Here is a 16,728-nt window from a genome sequence, read left to right as displayed (position 1 = left end):
GAATTTTTTTTTTTTTTTTTTGAGATGGAGTCTTGCTCTGTCACCAGGCTGGAGTGCAGCAACATGATCTCAGCTCACTGCAACCTCCACCTCCCAGGTTCACACGATTCTCCTGCCTCAGCCTCCTGAGTAGCTGGGATTACAGGTGCATGCTACCATGCATGCCTGGCTAATTTTTGTGTTTTTAGCAGAGATGGGGTTTCACCATGTTGGTCAGGCTGGTCTCGAACTCCTGACCTCGTGATTTGCCCACCTCAGCCTCCCAAAGTGCTGGGATTACAGGCATGAGCCACGGTGCCTGGCCGAAAAAATTTCTTTTAAATTAGCCAGGTATGGTGGAACATACCTGTAGTCTCAGCTATTCAGGAGGCTGAGGCAAGAGGATTGCTTAAGCCCAGGACTTGGAGGTTGCAGTGAGCTATGATCACGCTGCTGCACTCCACCTTGGTGACACAGTGAGACCCTCTCTTTTTATTTATTTATTTATTTTTATTTTATTATTTTTTTTTTTGGAGACGGTGTCTCACTCTGTCGCCCAGGCTGGAGTGCAGTGGCACGATCTGGGCTCACTGCAAGCTCCACCTCCCAGGCCCATGCCATTCTCCTGCCTCAGCCTCCCGAGTAGTTGAGACCACCGGTGCCCGCCACCGCGCCCGGCTAATTTTTTGTATTTTTAGTAGAGATGGGGTTTCACTGTGTTAGCCAGGATGGTCTCGATCTCCTGAACTTGTGATCCGCCCGCCTTGGCCTCCCAAAGTGCTGGGATTACAGGCGTGAGCCACCGCGCCCAGCCGACCCTCTCTTTTTAAAAAAGAAAAAGGCCAGGCGTGGCGGCTCACGCCTGTAATCCCAGTATTTTGGGAGGCCAAGGCGTGCGTATCACTTGAGGTCAGGAGTTTGAAACCAACCTGGCCAATGTGGTAAAACCCCATTTCTACTAAAAATAAAAAAATTAGCTCGGTGTGGTGGCACGTGCTTGTAGTCCCAGCTACTTGGGAGGCCGAGGCACAAGAATTGCTTGAATCCGGGAGGTGGAGGTTGCGGTGAGCCAAAATTGTACCACTGCACTCTAGCCTGGGTGACAAGAGTGAGACTCCACCTCAAAAATAATAAATAAAAAGAAAAAGAAAAGAAAAAAGAAAAAAAAGTCATCTCCTTACAGAAGGCTTCCTAACCCTGGCCTGAAATACTAGTGCCCCATTTCCCATAATTACTCACTATCGCTTCACTTATCACTGCCCAATGTTACACATCTGTTGACTTGCAGAGTTTGGGGATTTTTTCTTTTCTTTTCTTTTTTTTTTTTTTTTTTTTTTTTTCTTTTTGAGACAAACTCTTTCTCTGTCATCCAGGCTGGAGTGTAGTGGTACAATTTGGGCTCACCACAACCTCCGCCTCCCGGGTTCAAGCAATTCTTGTGTCTCGGCTTCCTGAGAAGCTGGGACTACAAGCACGTGCCACCACACCCGGCTAATTTTTATATTTTTAGTAGAGATGGGATTTACCATGTTGACTAGGCTGGTCTCAAGCTCCTGACCTCAAGTGATCCACCTGCCTTGGCCTCCCAAAGTGCTGGGATTACAGGCGTGAGCCACTGCACCTGGCCCACAGGTTTATTTTCTGTCTCCTCTATTAGAATGTGAAATGCATGACATTAGGGCCTTTATCTATTTTGTTTACTGACATTATTCTCAGAAATTAGACCTGTGCCTGACACCTAATGATGCCCAATAAATATTTATTGACTACAAAACAAAGTACATCACAAAAAAAGGCAAGGTTGGTAATCATTTACAGATATCATTAACAAATATATTAGATGTATAAAACTACTGTACTTCAAAGTTGCACAATATTTAGAAATATAAACATCAACTACTTTTGTACTACCACCAATCCCAAGAGATGAATAAAGATAAATTTCTAAAGGCTGGGTGTGGTGGCTCACGCCTGTAATCCCAGCACTTTGGGAGGCCAAGGTGGGCAAATCGCTTGAGGTCAGGAGTTTGAGACCAGCCTGGCCAAGATGGTGAAACCTTGCCTCTACTAAAAACAAAAATTAGCCAGGTGTAGTGGTGCGTGCCTGTAATCCCAGCTACTCCAGTGGCTGAGGCAGGAGAATTGCTTGAACCCAGGGGACGGAGGTTGCAGTGAGCCGAGATCGTGTGCCACTGCACTCCAGCCTGGCTGACAGAGCAAGACTCTTGTCTAGAAAAAAAAAAAGAAAAAAATCTAAAATCCAATATGGTTATTTATTTTAGATTTTGGAAGGGTTATAGCTCTGATACTATTCACAGGAGAAAGAAAGGAGAGGAAATTCAGCATTCTTACCACTGCTACTTTGTCGTCTGTAATTGGACATTCTGGACACTTGAGGGAATGTATCTTGCAGGCTCTTATGCTTGGAATACTGAAAACTCGCTTCACTTCTTTCTTCTCCCTTTCTCGGAAATGGAGGAGGGCTAAAGTTCTTTCCATCTGATCTTTTTCTAGACCTATGTGAAAGTTCTACTTCATAAATCCCACCAGGTTTCCTTCCGAGGCCATACCCTAAATCACCTTCTGTCATGTCATCCTCTTCTGTTTCCCAGAGCTGCACGTCTGACTCACTTGATGACCTCGCCACCTTGCTCATGAGCCAAATGCCGTCTTTATCATAAGAAAAAAACGGGTTGTCTGTAGTTAAGAAGAGTAGTTAGGAAACCGTCAGTAGATCCAGCAATCTCACTTCTGGGTATTTACCCAAAACTGATTTGAAATCAGTATGTCAAAGAGATGTCTGCATTCCCATGTTCACTGTAGCACTGTTTACAATAGCCAAAATATGGAATCAACCTAAGTGTCCATCAAAGAGGAATAGGTGAAGAAAATATGGTGGTGTGTGTGTGTGTGTGTGTGTGTGTGTACAATGGAATACTAGTCAGCCTTGAAAAAGAAGGAAATCCTATCATTTGGGACACCATGGATGGAACTGGAAAACATTATGCAAGGTGTAACATGCCAGGCACAGAAAGACAAATACCACATGTTCTCCCTTACGTATAAAATAAAAAACAATCAGCTGGGCGAGGTGGCTCACGCCTGTAATCCCAGCACTTTGGGAGGCCCAGGTGGGCAGATTCTGAGGTCTGGAGATCGAGACCATCATGGCTAACATGGTGAAACCCTGCCTCTGCTAAAATACAAAAAAATTAGCCGGGCATGGTGGTGGCTGCCTTTAGTCCCAGGTACTCAGGAGGCTGAGGCAGAAGAATGGCATGAACCCAGGAGGCAGAGCTGGCAGTGAGCCAAGACTGCACCACTGCACTCCAGCCTGGGCGAGAGCAAGACTCTGTCTCAAAATAATAATAATAATAATAATAATAATAATAATAATAAAAAAATAAAAAACAAACTCAAAGGAGAAGAAAAATGGTGGTTACCAGAGGCCTGGGGATGGGAGGAATGGGGAGATGATTGGTCAAAGGGCACAAAGTCCTAGTTAGACAGGAAGAATAAGGTTTTTTTCCTTTGCAATACATTGTACAGCACGGTGAATATAACAAAAATGTATTGTACATTTCAAAATTGCTCATAGAATAAATTTCAAATATTCTCACCACAAAAATGATTAAGTATTTGAGATGATGGATATGTTAATCAACTTGATTTAATTATTCCACATTGATTCATAATCATAACATCACTTTGTACCTCATAAATATAGACAGCTATAATCTGTCAATTTACAATTAAAAAAACAAAAAGCCTAACCAAAAAAAAAAAAAACTCATCAGTAAAGTCATGTGTCACTCAATCATGGGAATACATTCTGAGAAATGTGTTGTTAGGCAATTTTGTCATTGTGTGAACATCACAGAGCATACATATACAAACCTAGATAGTACAGCCTACTATACCCCTGGGCTACATGGCTTAGCCTATAGTTCCTAGTCTACAAACATGTATAGCATGTTATAGCACTGAATACTGTAGGAAATCGTTACACATAGATCAATATTTGTGTATGTAGACATACCTAAACATAGAAAAGGAACAGTAAAAATACAATAGTATCTTATGGGACCACCACTCTCTATGTGGTCTGTCACTGACTGAAACATAATTTGGTGCATAACTGTACAATAAAGCTGAATTTTTCAGGGAAAAAAGTTTCTTCCTGTATTATACAGGCATGAATATCCCAGGAATGCACTCGTACATAAATGCCCTTGCAATCCAATTATAAGTATTTAATATTTCAGAACTCTTTTTTTTTTAGACGGAGCTTCGCTCTTGTTGCCCAGGCTGGAGTGCAGTGGCGCAATCTTGACTCACTGCAACCTCCGCCTCCCGGGTTCAAGTGATTATCCTGCCTCAGCCTCCCAAGTATCTCGAATTACCACCATGCGCCACCATGCCCGGCTAATTTTCTATTTTTTTTTTTTTTTAGTAGAGATGGGGTTTCTCCATGTTGATCAGGCTGTTCTCGAACTCCTGACCTCAGGTGATCCACCTGCCTCGGCCTCCCAAAGTGCTAGGATTACAGGCGTGAGCCACCGCGCCAGCTGGGTTTTGTTTTTTCATTTGTTTGTTTGAGAGACGAGGTCTAGCCATGTTGCCCAGGCTGGTCTCCAACTCATGGGGTCAAGTGATTCTCCCAACTCGGCCTCCGGAGTAGCTGGGATGACAGGAGTGAGGCACCACGTGGGGGTGGGGAGCAGATATACTCCACACTCAATAAATACTTGTTTAGTAACCAAATAAAGGAAGAGAGGAATAAAGAAACAAACTAAAATACAATCATCCCAAGGAATCCAAGGGGAACTGGTTCCAGGACCCCTGTGTATTTCCTTGGATCTTCAAATTCTTAGCCAGGCATGGTGGCTCACACTTGTAATATCAAGGCTTTGGGAGGCTGAGGTTAGAGGATTGCTTGAGCTGAGGACTTTGAGACCAGCCTGGGCAACACAGTGAGAACCTGTCTCTACAAAAAAAAAAATTTTTTTTTTTTTTTTTTGAGACAGCGTCTTGCTCTGTCACCCAGGCTGGAGTGCCGTGGTGCAATCTCGGCTCACTGCAACCTCCACTTCCTGGATTCAAGCAATTCTCCTGGTTCAACCTCCTGAGTAGCTGGGATTACAGGCGCGTGGCACCACACCTGGTTAATTTTTGTATTTTTAGTAGAGACGGGGTTTCACCATGTTAGTCAGGCTGGTCTCAAACTCCTGACATCATGATACACCCGCCTCGGCCTCCCAAAGTGCTCAGATTACAGGCGTGAGTCACAGCACCCGGCCCAAAATTTTTTTAAAAAATTAGCTGGTGGCACATGCCTACTCAGGAGGCTGAGGTGGGAGAATTGCTTGGGTCTGGGAGGTGAAGGCTGCAGTGAGCCATAACTGTGCCTCTACACTCCAGCTTGAGCTACAGAGCAACACTCTATCTCAAAAAACTTTTTGTTAATTTGTTAATAAAAATGTATCATATTTGCATATTATCTAGGCACATCCTCCTGGGTACTTTATATATATTTTCAATTGTCTCTAAATTACTTATAATATCTAATACAATGCCTATACATCACTTCATTCCCGTGGATTTAACCTCATATTCTGAGTGCTGCAAATTCATCTTTGTTTTTGGAGCACTGTGGATTTTTTTTTTCCAAATATTTTCAATCCTGGTTGCTTGAATCAACCAATGTGGAACCCACGGAGCTCCTATCCTACCTCAGGCCACCCAGAACAGGTTTGGTTAGACTGTACTTGCTTTTAGGGCAGAAAAACAAAACTGGCACGCTAGCAGGACTCCACAGCAGACACAGAGGAGTTATGCCTGCCTTTCTTTCCTGCAGAAAACTTCTCCTGGCAAAAATGCCTACAGATCAACTAGTATCACTCAACCCTCCCCACATGGAGACCACCCCAGTCACCTACTTGGTGACAGTGAAGCAGGTGGGAGAAGCAGAAATGCTCAACCTTGTGCCTCCAGTACAGAGTGCAGTTAAGAGGGACTTTCACCACCAGGCATTTCAAAACAGCTGCTTTGCTATAGCTATTTAGAAATATTTCATCCTTCTCTCAAGGCTCATTAAAAAAAAAAGTGGGGTGTGGGGGTATAAACACATCTAACATTTTTCTCTAAATATCCTGCTGTTTAAGTAGCTGCTTGCCAAAACTTCCGAAGACATTTAATCTCAGTCTTGCATTTGTTGTGGAGATCTCTATTCTTCCACTATTAAAACCTTATATAGATACCAAACAAATCTGACCATGTATTAAGGAATTTCAGTCATTTTTAGGGTCAAAATGCCATATATTTTCAATGTTAAAAACAAAGACTCTTAAAAGATTTGAACAGATATGTCATAAAAGAAGATATATGGATGGAAAGATGCTCAGCATCATTAGTCATCAGGCAATTATAACTTAAACCACAGTGAGATCCCACCTCACAGCACTGACAATTCCAAGTGCTGCTGAGGATGTGGAGTACTGAAACTCTCATACATTGGTGATGTGAGTAAAACATGGTACAACCACTGTGGAAAACAATTTGACAGCTTCTTATAAACATGTGACCTGGCAACTGCATTCTTCAGGATTTACTCAAGAGAAATAGAACCCTATATCCATACTAAGATGTGTGCATGAATATTCATACATCACTCGATTTGTCAAAAACTGGAAACAACCCAAGTGTCCATCTGCAGTAAAACAAAGAAACTGTGGTCTGTCCATACAACAGAATATATTTGTCAGTAAAGAACAATGCATTTCTGATATATGCAATGACTTTCCCAGACATTATGCTAACAAAAAAGCACATACTAGGCCAGATGTGGTGGCTCCCACCTGTAATCCCAGCATTTCAGAAGGCTGAGGTAAGGATCACTTGAGGCCAGGAGTTGGAAACCAGCCTGGGCAACATAGCGAGATCCCCATCACTAATTAAAACAATAAATAAATAAACAACAGCACATACTGTATGAAATACTGGCAAAACTAACGTACAATGATGGTAAACAAATTAATGGCTGCTTGGCATGGGAGAAATGACCACAAAGGGCATGAGGGAAGTTTTCTGAGGTAATGGAAAACCTCTATATCTTCACTAGAGTGGCTACTTATTAAAAATCATTAGGCTGGGTGTGGTGGTTCACGCCTGCAATCTCAGCAGTTTGGGAGGCCAAGGTGGGCAGATCACCTGAGGTCAGGAGTTCAAGACCTGCCTGGTCAACATGGTGAAACCTCGTCTCTACTAAAAAATACAAAAAATTAGCCAGGTGTGGTGGTGCACGCCTGTAGACCCAGCTATTTGGGAGGCTGAGGCAGGCGAATGGCTTGAACCCGGCAAGCGGGGTTGCAGTGAGTCAAAATTATGCCACTGCACTCCAGCCTGGGCAACACAGTGAGACCCTGCCTCAAAAAAAAAAAAAAAAAGATGTAAGAATACCTAGTACTTGTTGCCTGCTTTCCATGTGCTGGACAGTTTTAAGTGCCTTAGATTATTACATTTATTCTTTACAAACACTCTGTAAGACAATACCATTATTAAGTATGAAAATTAAACTGAAGCAGACAGAGACTAACACAGCCAACCAGAAGTGGAGATGGATTTTTTTTCTTTAAGAGACAGGGTCTCGGGCTGGGCACGGTGGCTCACGTCTGTAATTCCAGCACTTTTGGAAGGTCAAGGTGGGTGGATCACGAGGTCAAGAGTTCAAGACCAGCCTAACCAACGTAGTGAAACCTCATCTCTACTAAGAAGACAAAAATTAGTCGGATGTAGTGGTGGGCGCCTGTAATCACAGCTACTCAGGAGGCTGAGGCAGGAGAATCACTTGAAACCAGAAGGCAGAGATTGTGGTAAGCCAAGATTGTGCCACTGCACTCCAACCTGGGTGAAAAAGCGAAACTCTGTCTCAAAAAAAAAAACAAAGGGACAGCGTCTCACTCTGTTGCTTGTTGCTTAGGCTGAAGTGCAGCAATGCATCCACAGCTCACTGCAGCCCCGACCTCTTAGGCTCAAGTGATTCTCCCACCTCAGTCTCCAAAGTAGCTGGGACAAGAGATGTGTACCACGTTGCCAGGCTAATTTTTAATTCTTTTTGTAGAAACAGGGTCTCGGGCCAGCTGGTCTTGAACTTCTGACCTCAAGGGATCCTTCTACCTCAGCCTCCCTAAGTCCTGGGATTACAGGCATGAGCTACCACCCCTGGCCCAGAGACAGATTTTTAATCCAGATGTCTGATGTCAGAGCCAACGCTCTTAACCACTGTTTTCTATTACTTGGAGAATTTCAACGAAATTAACATCAGAGTATACCAAGTTTCTATTATTTATGACTTCAAATAGAACTTAAAGTAAAAGTCTAAAATACCTAGTTTGAGCAACATCTAACAGACATTCTGGAGCCATTTTATAAAATCATCTTGGTTCTTTTACAAGATTATTTCCTTAAAAAGGAGATTTATCTATTTTGTCAAGGTAGATAAGAAGATGTTTATTGAATCAAAAAATAATCCCTTGGGAGGCTGTGTTTTACCTCTAGTGCAGTAGACTCCTGCTTACTAAGGGCAACCTCTGGCCTGCATTAAGAAGGGTGTGGTCAGGATTAGGCAGGCAGCAGAGAAGAAAATGAAATTGGTCAACACAAGGGGAAAAAGCTGTAAAAGGAAAGAGTAAGCAATTGTAGAGTTAGCTAAGAACATTTTTCAATCCACCACATAAATTCAGGCATCATGGGTACATCTTCCTGCTATTCAGAGTTAAACATAATGAGGTTTTGTTGTTGTTGTTGTTGTTATTTTCTTTGTTTTTTATCCCTAGCCACTGTTTCTTAAACTTAATTTCAGGCTGGGAATGGTAGCTCATGCCTGTAATTCCCGCACTTTGTGAGGCCAAAGGAGGAGGACTGCATGAGCCTAGTAGTTCAGACCAGCCTGGGCAACACAGTGAGACCTCATCTCTACAAAAAAAGGGAAAAAAAGAAAATTGCTGGGCATGGTGGTGCACACCTGTAGTCCCAAGCTACACTGGAGCCTGAGGTGGGAAGTCGAGCCTGCAGTGAGCTGTGATCATGCCACTGCACTGTAGTCTGGTCAACAGAGCAAGACCCTGTCTCTAAAAACAAATAAAATAAAATGTAACTTCAGGGACTGCTGACTGTATATTCTCCCACTTTTTTTTTTCTTTTTTTTTTTTTTTTTAGGTAGAGTCTTGCTCTGTCGCCCACGCTGGAGTGCAGTGGTGTCATCTTGGCTCAATGCAAGCTCTGCCTCCCGGGTTCATGCCATTCTCCTGCCTCAGCCTCTCGAGTAGCTGGACTAAAGGTGCCTGCCACCACTCCCGGCTAATTTTTTGTATTTTTAGTAGAGACGGGGTTTCACCATGTTAGCCAGGATGGTCTCGATCTCCTGACCTCGTGATCTGCCCGCCTTGGTCTCCCAAAGTGCTGGGATTACAGGTGTGAGCCAGTGCGCCTGGCCTATTCTCCCACTGTTTATATGCTAATAGTAAGGTAACATGAAATACCATACAAATTAAACTTCACTTTTGAAACACATTACTTCTACAAAAGTGAAAATATTTGAAGTTACTATTCAACCAGTTTAATGTATTCAGGGTTGATGACCAGGGAAGCAGCAGGATGTATTAATGGAGAAGAGATCTGGGTTCAAATCTCACTTCACCACTTGCCGCTTTTTGATCTTGGGTAAGTCATTTAACTTCTTAGAGCCTGTTTTATTTCTTAACGGGGTTTAAGCATAACTACCTTATGGGGACACTTTTGGGTACCACTGATACATTTGAAATCAACTATGGTAGCCAGATCAATGTTTATTGAATTTGAATATTATTTTCTTCAATTGTCAATTTAGGGGACTAGATTTTTGGTTCTTCAGAGCTCTAAAATTGTTTCTGTATCAGCATTTTTCAAAGTGTGCTCCATGAAACATGTTCTCCAGACTATTAGGTTTGTAGGTTTTGCTGGGAATAAAAGGGTCCTTTTGGTTTTATTGAGGGCTTTTTTTTTTTTTTTTTGAGATGGAGTCTCACTCTATCACCCAGGCTGGAGTGCAATGGCGCAATCTCAATTCACTGCAACCTCTGCCTCCCAGGTTGTAGCAATTCTCATGCCTCAGCCTCTCAGGTAACGGGAGATTATAGGCACCTGCCACCATGCTCGGCTAATTTTTGTATTTTAGTAGAGACAAGGTTTCACCATGTTAGCCAGGTTACTCTTGAACTCGTGACCTCAGGCAATCCACTCACCTCTGCCTGCCAAAGTGCTGGGATTACAGGCGTGAGCCACCACGCCCAGACTTTTTTTGTTTTAATTTTTTAAATTAAAATATGTCTGTATTTATGCCTGTTTTATGTTCAATCCATTCAGCGATTTACTCCATCATTTAATTTCTAATTGGACAAAATTAGAAAGTAATAAAATATGTTGAACAATAAAGAAATAGTTAAATCTTGGTTTAACAACTTTATAAAATACTATGTAATTAAACAAAATTAACTAAGTAAGTATTAGAGTTATAGTATATTTAACATGGTTTAAGCATAATCTCCAGCCTGGGAAACAAGAGTGAAACTCCATCTCAAAAAATAAAAATAAAAAAATAAAAAATAAATAAAAATACTATGTAGTATAGACTATGCAGCAACATGATAAATGTTCACATATACAAGTGTAAAACATAAAAATCAGAATTCAAAGTTGTCTGTACTAGGGACAAAGATTAGAAGAAAAACAAAAGATGAAAATAAATTAGTAGGATTAGAGTGTTTTTCCATATAACATTTTTACAATATTGTATTTCTTTAACAGTACCATGAAATCGAAGAATATCTACAGCTGATTCTGTACTGTACGGTTATCTTGAATAGATAAACACGGAGGTTCCTTCATACTTTATACTTTTGACTTTTTTTTTTTTTTTTTTTTGAGAGGGAGTCTCACTCTGTCCCCTAGGCTGGAGTGCAGTGGTGCCATCTTGGCTCACTGCAAACTCCGCCTCCTGGGTTCACGCCATTCTCCTGCCTCAGCCTCCCGAATAGCTGGGACTATAGGTGCCTGCCACCACGCCCGGCTAATTTTTTGTATTTTTTAGCAGAGATGGGGTTTCACCGTGTTAGCCAGGATGGTCTTGGTCTTGATCTCCTGACCTCGTGATCCGCCTACCTCGGCCTCCCAAAGTGCTGGGATTACAGATGTGAGCCACCACGCCCGGCCTACCTTTGACTTTTAAAAGACGACTCGAACCAATATATGCTGTCTAAAATAGACGTGTCAGCTTTTAGGATTAAAGTCTTTATTTTCATATGGACAGAGTCTCAGTCTGCTGACCAGGCTAGAGTGCAGTGGCACAATCACAGCTCACTGCAGCCTCAACCCCTGGGCTCAAGATCCTCCCATCTCAGCCTCCCAAGTAGCTGGGATTATAGGCCTGTGCCACCACACCTGACTAATTTTTTTGTTCTTGTAGAGGCTAATTTTTGTATGTTTTGTAGAGACAAGGTCTCCTTATATTGCCCAGGCTGGTCTCAAACTCCTGGGCTCAAGTAATCTTTCTGCCTTGGCCTCCCAAAGTGCTGAGATTACAGGTGTGAGCCACCATGCCCAGCCAGGATTAATGTCTTTTTTTTTTTTTTTTTTTTTTGAGACTCAGTTTTGTTCTTATCACCCAGGCAATGGCGTGATCACGGCTCACTGCAACCTCTGCCTCCTGGGTTCAAGCGATTCTCCCACCTCAGCCTTCCGAGTAGCTGGGATTACAGGTGCCTACCACCACACCCAGCTAATTTTCGTATTTTTAGTACAGATGGGATTTCACCATGTTGGCCAGGCTGGTCTCAAACTCCTGACCTCAGATGATCCACCTGCCTCGGCCTCCCAAAGTGCTGGGATTACAGGCGTGAGTCACCAAGCCCAGCTCAGATGTATTTTTTTCTATTCCAGTCCAGACATACGTGACTTGCCCCAAATACAATGGTAGTTAGCAGCACAGCGGGGACTAGAAACAATATTTTTGGCTCTTTGTCCAGTCCTCTGACCACTTGGGAAAGGCTGTAGGATGAATAGATTATAGTCTGTTAGCAGTCATCTCACTTTTCCACTAAAACAACTCTTTAAAAGATGACCGTGACTTCCTCATAGATAAATCCAAGATCAAGTCTCATTCTTCAGCCTCCTTCACCTTTGCAGGAGCTGTGACACTACTGACTCACTAAGTCCAGGTCCACTTGACTCCTGAAGCCCCAAGAAATAGAGATCTTCTCCTTCTCCTTCCCTAACTGCCTCATATCTGTCCTCTCAGACTCCTTTTCTTTTTCCTGTCCCTTTTGTAAATGTATGGCTTCCTAGCTTACTACTCTTAAATACACATCTCCAACTGGCTATCCCGCCATCAATCCAAGAACATCTTGCTCAAAAACAAATTCATGGCCAGCCTATAATCCCAGCACACTGGAGGCTGAGGTGGGCGGATCATGAGGTCAGGGGTTCGAGACCAGCCTGGCCAACATAGTGAAACCCCGTCTCTACTAAAAATACAAAAATTAGCCGGGCACGGTGGTACATACCTGTAGTCCCAGCCACTCGGGAGGCTGAGGCAGGAGAATCGCTTGAACCCAGGAGGCAGAGGTTGCAGTGAGGTTGCAGTGAGCCAACATCGCACCACTGCACTCCAGCCTGGGCGACAGAGTAAGACTCCATCTAAAAAAAATAAAAATTCACTATCCTCTCAGCCCCCAAACCAGGTTTCCTTCTGAGTCCTCTATTTCTGCAAATGCCTCAACCATGCTCCAAAACACTCAGGAGCAAAACTTTGGAATTGTTTTTCCTCTTTGTTCTTCACATGCCTTCAGTTGCTAGGTCTTCTACATCCACAAAAACCTCCCTAAACCATGTCATTTTTCGCACATTAATTTCACTGCCCTGGTGAAACTTGTCTTTAATTCCCCAAGGCTAGCCTGATAATTCCCTAATTGTTCTACTTCAAGCCAACCTACATACTGCTGCCAAGTCAATAATATCCAAGCACAAACCGAATGATGTCTCTGTCTTGCTGTAAAACATTCCATGGCTCCCATGGCATGTATAATTAGAGTCAATGTCACCCTGTTTCCCTTTTTTAAAAAAATTTAGGCTGGGCACAGTGGCTCACACATGTAATTCGAGCACTTTGGGAGGCTGAGGAGGGCAGATCACCTGAGGTCAGGAGTTCGTGACCAGCCTGACCAACATGGTAAAACCTCATCTCTACTAAAAATACAAAAATTAGCCAGGTATGCCGGTGGGTGCCTTTAATCCTAGCTACTTGGGAGGCTGAGGCAGGAGAATCGCTTGAACCTGGGAGGTTGAGGCTCAATGGTGACATTGGTGCTGAGACAGCACCATTGTCTGTCGCCCACACTAGAGTTCAATGGTGCGATCTCGGCTCACTGTAACCTCCACCTCCCAGGTTCAAGTGATTCTCCCACCTCAACCTCCTCAGTAGCTGAGATAACAGGCGCCCACCACCACACCCGGCTAAATATTGTATTTTTGTAGAGATGGGGTTTCACCATGTTGGCCAGGCTGATTTTGAACTCCAGACCTCAGGAGATCTGCCGACCGGTCTCCCAAAGTGCTGGGATTACAGGCGTGAGCCACAGTGTCCAGTCGAAACTCCGTTTCAAAAACATAAAAATGAAAATAATGTATCCAACTGAAGTGTCACCCTGTTTTCTACAACTAAGCTCCAGTTTCATCTGGCAGTACTCCCTGGATGTACCCTGTGCCTCCACATAAGAGGAACTGCACTTGCTCCCAGGGCTCTTCCCTCAGCTCAGCTTGGTCACCTGCAAGCCTCTGTTGGTGCCATTCTTCACCCCAGAAATGCTGTCTCCTCTCAGACCCACCTCAGTTCAGGACAGCACTCCCTCCAGTAGCCTTCCTGACTCCCTTGGACCAGATGTGATTTCTTCCACATCTGAGTCTTCCCAGTTCTGGGAGGTTTTACTGAATCTTTTTACTAGTGCTTACTTCCTTTTTTTTTTTTTTTTTTTTTGAGACGGAGTCTTGCTCTGTCGCCCAGGCTAGAGTGCAGTGGCCGGATCTCAGCTCACCGCAACCTCTGCCTCCTGGGTTCACGCCATTCTCCTGCCTCAGCCTCCCGAGTGGCTGGGACCACAGGCGCCCACCACCTCGCCCGGCTAATTTTTTGTATTTTTAGTAGAGACGGGGTTTCACCGTGTTAGCCAGGAGGGTCTCGATCTCCTGACCTCGTGATCCGCCCGTCTCGGCCTCCCAAAGTGCTGGGATTACAGGCTTGAGCCACCGCGCCCGGCCCCACTAGTGCTTACTTCCTACCTGACCTAAACTGACTGTATATTCTCTTGTGCAGAGACTTTTTGTGTCTCGTTTGCTTATGCACAACAGGTGTTCCAAAGATATCTGATAGAATCGAAAGAGAAAACCGATTCCTGCCGGGAAACCTTTGGACAGAAGAATCTGCACTCAGTAGCCTGACAACTCTGCCTTAGCAAACAAGTTGGTCAAACATGCCTAACTCCCTGGCAATGAGGAACTAACTTGAGCCCTCCCTGGTGAACAATGGCCTGCTGCACTTTGCTTTAGGATTTTGTTTCTTAACTTTTCATTTCAGAATAATTTTAGATGTACAGTACGTTGCAAAGATAGTACTAAGAATTCCTGTATACCTTTTACCCAAATTCCTCTAATGTTAACATTTGTGTACAATTTGTCAAAATTAAGAAATTAACATGGGTACATGCTATTAACTAAACCACAGCCTTTATTATTTTTTCCACTAATGTTCTTTTTCTGTTTCAGGATCCAAACCAGGACACTGGCGCTATAGTTTTCTAAGGCTCAAAATTAACAGAAAAGAAAAAAAATAAAGGAGGTGGGGAGGGAGAGAGAGAGAAATAGGGTCTCTGAAATCTATTTCTTATTTTTTTCTTATCAGACGAGGCCACTAAACTGGCATTCAGGGAAAAGGAGCCAGTTGGGGCAGTTTTTCCACAACCCGCAGAGTTTCCACGAATATGCGTATCCCGCCCCCGCCCTGGATCCTCCCCACTCCCGGTTCCCACCTGCCAGGTCTGACCCCGGGTACCCTCTCAAGGTCCGTGGCGAGCACCGGAGCCCAGACTCCGGCTCAGCGAGCAGCGCCCTCCTACCGCCCCGGCGCCCCCGTCAGCTAGCTCACCTGGCAAGGAGCCTCCTCTCCGTGCGCGTGCGCCGCTGCGGCCGCGCGCCCTCCAGGCCACGTGACCGCGTGGGCGCAGTCCCAGACAGGAAACGCCAGTGAGGTCACCCTGGGCGATGGAGGCAGCTCGCGCTTTTTCGGGACCTCACTCGGTTCTTGTGTGCAACCTGATGTTAGCTCTGTCCATCTCAGCTCCAAAGCCAACTGCAGGTAACCAATATACAAAATGACATGAGATTTACAACAATAAGAAGGGGCGTATGTCAATACATGTAAAATTCTATGGTTCAAACATTGAGGCTCATACTGGCGCGGTGGTTCACACCTGTAATCCCAGCTTTTGGGAGGCCAAGGCAGGAGGATCGCTTGAGGCCAGGAATTCGAGACCAGCATGGCCAACATGATGAGACCCCACTCTACCAAAAATTTTAAAAGTAGGGCAGGGCGCGGTGGCTCGCGCCTGTAATCCCAGCACTTTAGGAGGCCGAGGCGGGCGGTTCACGAGGTCAGGAGATCCTGTGTTAGACCATCCTGGCTAACACAGTGAAACCCCGTCTCTACTAAAAATACAAAAAATTAGCTGGGCATGGTGGAGGGCATCTATAGTCCCAGCTACTCGGGAAGGTTAGGCAGGAGAATAGCGTGAACCCGGGAGGCGGAGCTTGCTGTGAGTCGAGATCTCGCCACTGCACTCCAGCCTGGGCAACAGAGCAGTCTCCATCTCAAAAAAAACAAAAAACAAAAAAATTAAAAAGTAGCGGATGTGGTGCATGCCTGTAGTCCCAGCTACTCGGGAGGCCGGGAGGCCGGGAGGCCGTCAGATGGGAGGATCCCGTGAGCCTGGGAGATCGAAGATACAGTAACCACTGCACTCCAGCCTGGGCGACGGAGTGGAGACCGTCTCAAAAAAGAAACAAACCAAAACCAAATATTAAGTATCTAGGAATCCTGTAAGAGAAAGTTAGACCGGGCCGGGCACAGTGGCTCACGCCTGTTAACCCAGTACTTTGGGAGGCCGAGGTGGGTGAATCACCTGAGGTCAGGAATTTGAGACCAGCCTGGACAACATGATGAAACCCATCTCCACTAAAAATACAAAAATTAGCCGGCCGTGATGGCAGGTGCCTCTATTCCCAGCTGCCCAGGTGGCTGAGGTAGGAGAATCGCTTGAACCCGGAAAGTGGAGTTCGCCGTGAGCCTAGATCGCGCCACTGCACTCCAGCCTGGGTGACAGAGCAAGACTTTGCTTAAAAAAAAAGAGAGAGAGAGAGAAAGGTGGATCTAAGCTGAGGTTCAGAGGTAGAGCCTGTCATTGAAAAACAGACTTTGGGGGGCGGGCGGCGTCCACTGCAAAGATGCGGCTGTCTGGCTCCGTCTGGAGGCGGCAGCCCGAAGGAGCGACCACGGAGCCACTGAGCCTGCGGATGGTGGCCTCAGCAGCCAGCAGGCCATGCTGGAGTATCCGCCAACCTGATGAAGACAAGGACGTCCCACAAGTTCCGGACAGACGTGGTCGCAAA

At 44.7% G+C, this 16,728-nt stretch overlaps 1 protein-coding gene across 9 annotated transcripts in view; it reads right to left on the bottom strand.

Moving 5' to 3' along the window:
• The window catches only part of CCDC125 (coiled-coil domain containing 125), a 51,332-nt gene extending 36,040 nt beyond the window's left edge, over nt 1-15,292 (bottom strand). For 2 of the 9 annotated variants that reach the window (XM_023207908.1, XM_023207912.1), the window contains exons 1-2: nt 15,209-15,292; nt 2,332-2,676 (exon numbers count right to left, since the gene is read on the bottom strand). In XM_023207908.1, the coding sequence (XP_023063676.1) occupies nt 2,332-2,635 (304 nt within the window). In that variant the 5' untranslated portion in view covers nt 2,636-2,676; nt 15,209-15,292. The other 7 variants (XM_023207916.1, XM_023207913.1, XM_023207911.1 and 4 more) reach the window with 7 other exon arrangements.
• Between the last annotated feature and the right edge of the window lie 1,436 nt (nt 15,293-16,728).

The sequence above is a fragment of the Piliocolobus tephrosceles genome, chromosome 4 (genome assembly GCF_002776525.5).
Source record: "Piliocolobus tephrosceles isolate RC106 chromosome 4, ASM277652v3, whole genome shotgun sequence".
NCBI classification, from domain to species: Eukaryota; Metazoa; Chordata; class Mammalia; order Primates; family Cercopithecidae; genus Piliocolobus; species Piliocolobus tephrosceles.
The sequence above is the reverse complement of the archived record's forward strand: the minus strand, read 5'-3'. Positions and strand labels throughout refer to the sequence as shown.